This window comes from Oryza glaberrima, chromosome 4 (genome assembly GCF_000147395.1).
Source record: "Oryza glaberrima chromosome 4, OglaRS2, whole genome shotgun sequence".
Taxonomy (NCBI): domain Eukaryota; kingdom Viridiplantae; phylum Streptophyta; class Magnoliopsida; order Poales; family Poaceae; genus Oryza; species Oryza glaberrima.
The window spans coordinates 13,743,335-13,753,413 of record NC_068329.1 but is presented as its reverse complement, the minus strand read 5'-3'; the positions used below and the strand labels follow the sequence as shown (position 1 = coordinate 13,753,413).

The 10,079-nt window shown below is 36.2% G+C and overlaps 1 protein-coding gene across 1 annotated transcript; it reads right to left on the bottom strand.

Annotated features, from left to right (window-relative positions):
- Positions 1 to 998: 998 nt before the first annotated feature.
- LOC127769768 (two-component response regulator ORR29-like) lies at positions 999 to 3,446 on the bottom strand. The gene is made up of 4 exons (XM_052295395.1): positions 3,335 to 3,446; positions 2,712 to 2,867; positions 2,434 to 2,595; positions 999 to 1,393 (listed from the first exon to the last, which is right to left on the bottom strand). Exons 1-4 carry the CDS (start codon positions 3,444 to 3,446, stop codon positions 999 to 1,001), a joined length of 825 nt encoding a protein of 274 aa, XP_052151355.1.
- Between the last annotated feature and the right edge of the window lie 6,633 nt (positions 3,447 to 10,079).

Below are 10,079 nucleotides of genomic sequence, written 5' to 3'. Positions count from 1 at the left end.
ACATGATGAATACTTTGCTTTGGATATTTTAATTTGTAAAACATTATGATGTCATGTTTTAGAATGTTTGTATGCAACTTTGTGTTTTTCCTTCTACTAGTAGGTTCTTGTATGCTCAATAGTTCTATAAGTTTCTCATAATATCACAATTCAGAATGCTAATAGTTCTAGTTATTCAGCACTACCATATGTGTTTACGTGCCACATGAGCCTATACTACTAGCGTAGTGTATTACAATATCCTTGGTATTGGTATATGCATCATTACGTTATTTCATAATTTTCCATGATTGTTTGTATACTTTTTCTTGAAAATCGTATACTATTAATTGACAATGAATACAGAGCTCAATAGGGTTTTACAAGCTTGAAACCAGGGCTAATGGCTAGCATACTTGGCAGGGCCAAAATGATGTAAGGGCAGCACGACATTTATCCTCGGTTGCATGTATACCTCCAATGGAGTCTAAGTTTTTTTTTTTGAGCAAAGGTGGAGCTTCTGCTTGGACTGGTAGTGTACTAGTGTTGTTATATCAAGAGCACCACTAGAATATTGAAGTCACTAGAGAGAGTTAAGGTAGGAGCTCCTAGATATCACCATCACAAAGATTGATGGGAACTTCACATATTGTTTCAAAATCTTATAATTTCTAACTTTAGAAGTAAGCTTATTACATACCGTACACTTCCTTTTGTATATTTTAATTGGTAAAGCATTGTGATGTCATGTTTTAGAATACTTATGCAACATTGTGTTTTTCCTTTTTACCTGCAGTTTCTTGTATGCTCAATAGTTCTACAAATTTTGCACAATATCGCGGTTCAGAATGCTAACAGTTCCAGATATTCAGCACATGGTGCATTTCTTATTTTGCAGAAAGTAAGATACAAACACTACCATAAACATATATGGTATTGCATTCTTGCAGTCACTTGTTCCCCCCACATTCTCAGCTCACTAGATCTCTACACAGAGTCGAGTCGAGACCGGATTATATCTAAGTGCTTGTGGGTTTCTTGGTCTCATCATCCTCAGAATCTGGGTAGTCCACAAGGCTCACCCCAACTCTTGCATCACTCTTGATCTTGTCGGAGACTTGTTCACCTGAAGTATTGTTACTACCTGTGCTCTCTTCAACATTCACATTATTATACACTTTAGGCACTACATGACCATCACCACTAGAGACTTTTTCATCAGACCCTTCAGCAGCAGCAATGTTAGAGATTTTAGCATTGTCATGTCCCTTCTCATCTGATTGAACTTTAACTGAATCAGCCTTCTTAGCTTCAAAGGAATTCACTTCCTTCTCTTCATTATTTTCATCTGCTTCAGTTTCTCTAGAGAATTGCTCTTCATAACTAATAGTTATCACCGTCTCTTGTCCAGGATCTGCATTGTACAACATATGAAGCTGAATCAAGCTAACTTTCACATAAATATAGCAATCAAATAGTTTTGATAAATTCAAGCTAAGATACTAGCTGTGAGACACATTGTAAATAGAAGATGGAAACAACAGTGGCACTTTCTTGAAGCTTTGGTCAGTATATCTTTTAGTGGAAAAGGTATCTTCCTAGTGTTTTGCTTATGAGTATAGCTACACATTCTCTGTTTGCACATCTATCTTGTAGCGGTAACTCTATTATATTACTTGCCCTATTATAGATCCATGTGGACACTTCCAATGTAAAGTTTCAGTTGTTTCTCTACTGATTAAAAGAGAGAGTCGTCCTCCTTTTGTTGCCCTCCACCACTTTCTCCTAGAAACTGTTACCCTCCCGTAAAATCCGATGTCTCAAAAAAATCAACCATGGTATAAAAACCAATCAAATCCTTTCACCAAACTAAAGAAACCGAACCATTGCGACACACGGGTCTATAACTAGTCTAGCAAGAAAGAACAAGAAATTTGTGTCAACAAAATGTGCATCTCAATGGATAGGTTTTATTTGTCTAACTCATAGCAAAATTTTCAAGACCATTACTCATCTCTCTACTCTATTGTTTTCTTTACTTTGCACATGTCATCTATTGCTTCATTAATTCACAAGCAATGTCACTTTATATATTACACATGCATACTAGGTGAGGCATAGCATTAGGAATACCCCAACTAATGCACGCATCATCCTAATGAAAGACATTCAATATACTTGCTCATAACAGTCATCTGCTACCAGGATACTAATTAATCAAGTCATTTTATATCTAAGAGCGAGTACAATAAGGTGACATAAGTGTATTGTACAAGTTGTCAAGTTAGATTTGTGCTTATGTGAAGGAGACAGAAGAAAAGCAGGATATTGATTTGTAGCCAGCTGCAGCATGAGCTTCAAGAAACAATGTGAGATAGATGGCTGGATTATTATTGGGGTTAATTATACCAACTACTAAAAATAATATTAATTATTGCAAAAACTATTTCCAACCTTGCAGTAATTCCCTGATCTTCTCCATCTTCAAAACTTTCAGGTCAACATGCTGCCACAAATTACCTACAGTTTCTTCGTTAAGAGGCTTCTTCACTAGAAAACGTGCACCGAGTTTAACACACCTCATCATTGTGGACATTGTTGTCTCAGCTGACATCACTGATACAAATAAAGCAAGGATTATCGAAAACCAATTCCCAATAAATCATTTTGTCTCTCCAGATGCATCAGAGAAAAATAATGGGGTTGAATTAGAACAGAATCAGCCTACTTACTGATAACTTGAAGGTCCTGGCGTTTCACTCTTGCAGCTTCGAGGAACTGAAAACCACTCAATTGTTTCATGTCCACTGCTGCCAAGACTACAGCGACGTCTTGTGCGTTATTCTCCAGAAAAACGAGTGCATTCACAGGACTTGAGTACACTATCACTGAAAAGCAACAATACCTTTTAAGAACCATTTGGAATGTAGTATCTTTTCAGGACTTTATAGAAACATTTTCTGATGTCATATACTTCAAAGCTGAGATCGGTAACATATAGGCCAAAATCAATATATCACAAAAGTAGTACTGTTGGTACCCCAAATGAAAAACCAAGGATTTGTCACTCCAGATGTTGACACTTTATGATCTGGAAGTGACAAATCATGTACCAATAATTTAGCTGAAGAAATGTTTTCATATGTATGTTTCCCTGAGACATATCCAAATAACTTTCAGAGCCCAAGCAAATCTAACTACACTTAGTATCAACCGATTAAAGAAAAGTTGTATTAAATTATTGGAAAACATAAAAAATCATTGGAGATTTTGGTGACAACACCGAGCGGGCGGTAAATCCGCCACTGTAATGTCTCCCTTACATGGATTATATACAGGAATTGAACTAACTTACCATGAAAATTGAGGCTGGAGAGCATGCCTCTTGCGAAGTTGGCATGTGACTTATCTTCATCAACGATCATGACAAAAACCCCATCAGCAGAGTGTCCTACCCTTTGAGCCATGAGTTTCTCAAAGCTATGGATTCTACTTGCTCTGGTTCTATTTTTTGGTGTGAAGCCCTTGGAAGCGGTGGAATCTATTTATAGCACAAAATGGGGTTCCTGCACACGGTTTCCGCTATAAAGTTTTTGTCGTGATATCATTATTATATTGCATTCAATAAAAGCAAAGCAAACTTCACACTGTTTATATTCATAAACGCCATAACATATAAATATTTATACAACCACCCCTGCTAGCAATTATACGTATAATTTCAAAAGAACTTACGGGACTAAATATATAAATGTTAATATTCTGTGTGACGCATGTTTTGTGTTAAAAAAATGCCATAAAACAGGGATAGCAGAACAATTGGGAAAGTACCACACGATATTTTCCATATATAAAAATATTGTTTGTTAATATGATTCCAATATAGTTATTCTTTAACTTATATGGTCACTACAGTGTATATGGAGTGTCGTATGTAAAGAGAAACCTAAAATGAAATCAGTGATTTATTAAGGAAAATAAAGCATTATACATGCTTTGGTTGTAGGAGTACGACATCCTTACTATTGTAGGAGTACTATTTCATTATCACGGACAAAAAATGTGACATTAAAATGTATTCAAACCAGAGTAATAGTTCCTAATGGGTAAACTTCCAATCTATGACATGTTCCTAATGGAAACAAATGAGTTGGCAATGTTGCCATTGAGACTATTACAATCTTTGTTGTAAATTTACACAGTAAGAAATCTAAAGTATATTTTTACTTTGAGTGTTGTTCAAGTGAACCATGATGGTTGGAAGGCATATTTCTGAAATAGTGATCCTCTCACGCTATATATGTAATGTAAGCACTTTTTTTTTTCATCTTATGTTACCCAAAGGCATTTTGTGCTGTTTTGAAAATGTTAAATTTGAAATGAAAGTTCATAACGCTATCTCTAATTCTTAGCTTACACCATGTAAGCCATCAAGTTATGATTTACCACAATGCTCGAATTATTACTCCAAATTTGAAATGAAATTCTGTAACGCTATCTCTTTACTCCATATAAGCCACCAAGTTGCGACTTACCACAATGCTCGAATTATTGCTCCAAACAAAAATTAGTGATGACTTTTCCTGATTGAACCATGAACAACTGTCCTGGAGTTTCAATATTATTTCCACACTCTAACTTAAAAAAAAAAGAAATATTGCTTCTGTGTCCTGAGAAAGGCTTTTAGTGCTACCTCCAAACAAGGGTCTTGAAAAATAAATATATACCAATCCAAGGTCTTTTATGAGATTATACCATATGAATTAAATGAGATGGCCAAGATATAAAACATTTATATCTTTCAAGTGTAACACAGACATTAATGTTCCAAGAAGATATGATGGATTTAATGCACCACATCTCACATAACTTCATTTATGAATTTTCAACATACATCCATATCTTGATGATCTATGCATTAATTTCTCCATATCTATTTGTTGGTGTAATAAATAGGGGACATGTCTCTAATAAGTCTGTTCAAACCTCGGGCCTGGCCTAAAAAAATGGAAGCCAAAAATGCAGGCCTAAGCATGATGCCGCCCTAAAAAGCAAGCCCAATTTTGGCCCAAACCCTAGGCTTTTTCAAAAAAATTTCAAGCTTCCAAGCTGCAAAATGTGGGTGCAAGCCTAGCCCAGTGGACAACCAAATCAGCCTGTATTGGGTTGAGTTTGTACTTTGAACATGCCTAATATCAAGCATAGAAATAGATTATCATATGAGAAATTTCTTTTTTATGTTTGGTTCATATCTAGATACATATATCTTAGTCTCAAGATATCAGCCCAAGTATGAGATGGGCATCAAATCCAGAAGACCAGGGTTAATACAGGTCAATCCTATTTGGGCATTCCTATTTAGGCAACTATTAAAAATCCATTTGAATAAATACATGAGGCCCAGGACCTCCAGGGGGTAGGACCTCCAGGGGGTAAGACTTTCTAGATGGACTAGTGCCACGGATCTGAAGACCATACCTAGACCCGTTGAAACCCCACAAGTCACCCTGAGATTGTTGAGTAGCTCTAGATTAGTCCAACTTATATATGTTGTTCTTTGATTGCCATATTGCAAAATTTCTTTGGAGAATAGCTTATTTTTCCTTTGGACTGAAACCTCCTAATAGTATTTCTAATGTAGTTGAAAATTGGCTTGGTTGTGTTGACTCAAAAATTAAAAATCTCATATTTGTTGGAGCATCTGCTTTTTGTTGGGCTCTTTGGTTGAATAGGAATGAGATAGTTTTTGACAAATCTCCAAATAAATCTTATATGCATTGGCTCCGCTTCTAGGCACAGCTTCAAAAGTGTGAAGAGAACAATGAGCTCATACATACTGCATGTCGAAGCTTAGAAGTTACGGTCATGCAGATTTTCACCAACTACGGATGGAGATTCACAAATAGACTTCAATAATTGTTTTCTCCTCATGTGTTGGTTTTATTATTCTATTCTTATTGTTGCCTAACTATTGGCTCTCTTTGAGAGTTTTTTTTTAGTAAGTAGTTGTAGCTTATTTGAAGTAAAGGTCGGAATTTATATTCTATTATCTAGAAAAAAAAATGTTGTACCCTCCCTATATACAAACATACAGGATGCCATACAATTATATACAAACATACAACATACAGGATGTACCCTGAGGAGGGCCCGAACCTATATATATAAACTCCACATACTTAAGTTACATAGATAACACAAGTTATACACATATATTACTGTCAATTAACTAATGGATCAAACATGGACCACAGATATAAAAGGAGCTCTCGCTGTGCAGGTGATTAGAGAGTATCATCTGATCTGGGATTTAGTGCGCTTGGAGTAAATTTGCAACATGATACAGCGGATCAGCACCGTTGGAGCTTATCAGGATCTGGTTTATGCTGTCGCAAATCAGCATTTGTGGCTCTTTTTGTTGGGACTATCATATTTGCTCCATGGAAGAGGATTTGGAAAAGTTGGCACCCCTGAAGTGTAAATTTTCTGTGTGGCTCACCACCGCTCACGGTAAACAATCGATGTTGGACGGCCGATTGCCTATCCAAGGCGATGCTTGCCACACCCTGCAGCTTCTTGCCCTTTTTGTGATCAAGCTGAGGAGACGGCCGGTACAGCATATTCTTGTCACTTGTGTTTTATATCTATGGGCAACATGTACTATATTACTACATAAAGAAAATGAATTTGAATCAAAGAATCAATAATTCCAGGTTCTCGAATCTAGATGCATACTTGCAGGAAAAAAAAAAAATCTTGTTCAGGAGATGCTTACATCACTTTTGTTTGAATGGGAAAAGAGTCTGACATATGGGTCCGGGTGGTATTTGGGAATAAAATTTTGGGAGAGTGGTATTTGAGAACTAGGCACTTTGAGAGGATGGCAAAAAGTAAATTCTCCCCATTCAGAAGAGAGAAGATTGTTGTTGTCAACTATATATATATTTCTGTTTCTATTCATTTCTGCTCCACATGTATTCAAACCCAAAAAAAACTTCTTCTTCTTTGAAGGCTCTATAACCTAAAATCACAAATTCATATGGGTGCCATAAATCAATGACCTGCTCAATTCATTATTCTTCAAAAAAACAAAAAGAAAAAAGCAATCAACAATCAACTGAAGCCTTGGGGAGAGTGGGAGTGAACAGTGTGACCGTGGACGGTGGAACTGTTGGGGAGGGGTGGAATGGATGGTGTGACAGTGCCTGTGTTGGGGTAGCAGAGCAGCCAAGAAGGTGGTGTTCTCTCTTCTGTAAAAACAAAAACGAATTATTGGTTTGTGGGTAGAATTGGTCTTTTTTTTTTTATGGAGGGGTACCTCACGCTGCTGCGACGAAGCTTGTGCAGTGGTGCTTCATTCACTGAGAGAAGCTAGAGATTTGAAAGGTAGATGGGTTTGTGGATTGTTACATAGATTGATATTTTTCAAGTTCTAACTGATACTTGGATTGATATGCATGGCAAATAGACATATATGTAGTTGATTGTTGGCAAAAAAAAAAATTAGGGGTACAATTGTACCCCATGCCCCAGAATGTGTCCGCCCCTGTCTTGTTTAGTGTCTTTTAGTTTTTGTAACGTGTGTTAGTGTTTAGGCTGGGGAGTTTCTGAATTCCCCTCATGGGTATGTTTTATTTATTTACTATTATTATTATTATTATTATTATTATTATTATTATTATTATTATTATTATTATTAATGAAATGTTACGTCGATCTTCTATGTGTTCGAAATAAATTAACTAATCAATGATATCGTTCAAATTAAGAATGGAGGCAAACAGAGAATGCATCCAAATCTCATATAGATCGAGTTTAGAAAAGATTGAGGCTGTGTTTGCAACCCCATGTTTCCGACCCCTCTCCCTCATTTTCCGCGCACACGCTTTTCAAACTACTAAACGGTGTATTTTTTGTAAAAAGTTTCTATACCAAAGTTGCTTAAAAAATCAAATTAATCCATTTTTTTAAAAAAAATTAGCTAATACTTAATTAATCACACGCTAATGGACCACTCCGTTTTCTGTGCGGGAGGGATTAGTTCACATCCGTTGAATCCGAAAACAACCTGAATGTGCTTAGTCAAGTATATATCCACTTTTTTGTCCAAGCATGCATGCACTCTAGTTTCTCAGTATGGAGGGCACCTTTCTAATAGAATTGTACTTGAAAACTTTTTCTTGATCTTGGTGAAACACCATAAACAGCTGAGCTATCAGAATTCCATGTGGAATTCACTAGGGCTGAGTCGAACTTGAAAGGTGCAGTCAAAATAAGCATAAGCATGAGTCGAACTTGAGGCCCATGAAAAAAACATCTACGGTTGAACATGTCCCCATCCCAATAAGGGATAAGGTGAGTTTTTTTTAAGGGTATAATATGAGAATTTACCTTTAAGTGATTAAAAATAGGCAAGGCCATATATGCTTAAGATAAAAATGGTTGGGAGGGTCCCCTAGGGTTTTCTAGGGTTCCCTTTTTTTCCTCTGGTGGCTCGCCAGAGGGTTTTTTTATCTTTCACGATTGTTTTGATCTATTTCGTTTTTTCTCGAAGCAACTCGAGGACGCGAAGGGAGAGAGGATGTTTTTCGCAACGGTGTCAGCTCCAATATATCAAGAATGCAAATTAATTTTGAATGATTTTGGTATGGTTTCTATATAGTATTGTAATAGGGAAGAAAACCAAGTAGCTCATGAATTGACCGGTATAGATTTTAATAATAAAAAGTCATGTATCTGGATCGATGAACCCTTGGTTTTATTATGAGCAAATTGGTTAACAATGTAACTATATTTTCAGATCAATAAAATCTAGCCGAATGGCTTTCCCTACAGTCCCACTACGGTGCTCACTACTAGCAGTAAAAATCAATCTTAACTGTTGATCTCATTTGATCGAAGTATTCAGATTCTCGTCGGTTAGCGGTAGTAGAAATGTGGAGGGATATTATTGTCACAGAAAAAATAGATGCGGAGGGTATAATCGTCATTTAGCTATGACTAAACTTTTTATCTTTTTTGGCTTTTTTAATGAAATATGAGCGATGTCAGTGTAATGGATGATCATATATCGATTTAGCTGGGAAAAACATAAATGATAATGTAACTCCTAAACATTATATTAGTAAATTACTAATTTACCCCTAATAATACTGATAGCATAATACTACTAGTAGAGAGCACCAGAATATCGTAAAAAAATGGTTGGGAGGGTCTAGAAAGATAAAATGTGTTAGTGCAATTTGCAGATAGTTTTTCACAGCAACATGTTTCTTTCTTTGAAGAAAACGTGACAAAACTGCTGAGCAGATCGTGTGCACGCAAGTCAAACTGACAAGCTGTTATTTTTTACATGAAAACTGACATGAACGGGTTCACATTCTAGAGCCAAAACCTTTTTTTCGTTACCCATGTGTCCAAACCACCAATGCCCCTCTCTGATTCCTTAAAAAAAAAAATGTTCTGAGATCCCCTTGAAAATACTCGTGGTCCATCCATCTTCAGCCGACATTTTCCGTAACTTGAGATTTCTAATGTGCTCCCTACTGTGGTAGAAATTAATACAGTTAATATTTTCTTATCTAAGGGACCAGATTAATTTATACTAGTAGTACTACCAATGCAATTAATTTAGTCCAATAAAATACTTTATCCTTTCACATTTGATCGTCGTATATGGTCCTGATTGGATCCGGAGGGCTATTAAATAGCCCTCCGAAATCTTGCTATTTAGGAGTATTAAACGTATATTATTGATAAAACCCATTCCATAACTCTTAGGCTATTTTGTGAGACGAATCTAACGAGGTATAATAATCCATGATTTGCTACAGTGATGCTACAGTAATCAGTCGCTAATCATGGATTAATATACATCATTAGATTCGTCTCGCAAAATAGGCTAGGGGTTATGGAATCGGTTTTGTCGGTAATCTATGTTTAATACTCCTAAATAGCAAGATTCCGGAGGGCTATTTAATAGCTCGGAGGATCCAAACAAGGCCTATGCTCTGGACATCAACTACTTCCTCCATCCAAAAAATATAAGCACTTTTAAACTTTGACACGATCTTTGACATGCTACTTTAACCAACGATATT

Excerpts from the sequence above, each read along its gene's own strand:
- LOC127769768 (XM_052295395.1), bottom strand. The coding sequence starts at position 3,446 with ATGGCTCAAAGGGTAGGACACTCTGCTGATGGGGTTTTTGTCATGATC. Across the intron at positions 2,868-3,334 it reads CTCCAGCCTCAATTTTCATG|TGATAGTGTACTCAAGTCCT; the intron begins GTAAGTTAGTTC and ends GTTGCTTTTCAG. Across the intron at positions 2,596-2,711 it reads CCAGGACCTTCAAGTTATCA|TGATGTCAGCTGAGACAACA; the intron begins GTAAGTAGGCTG and ends TATTTGTATCAG.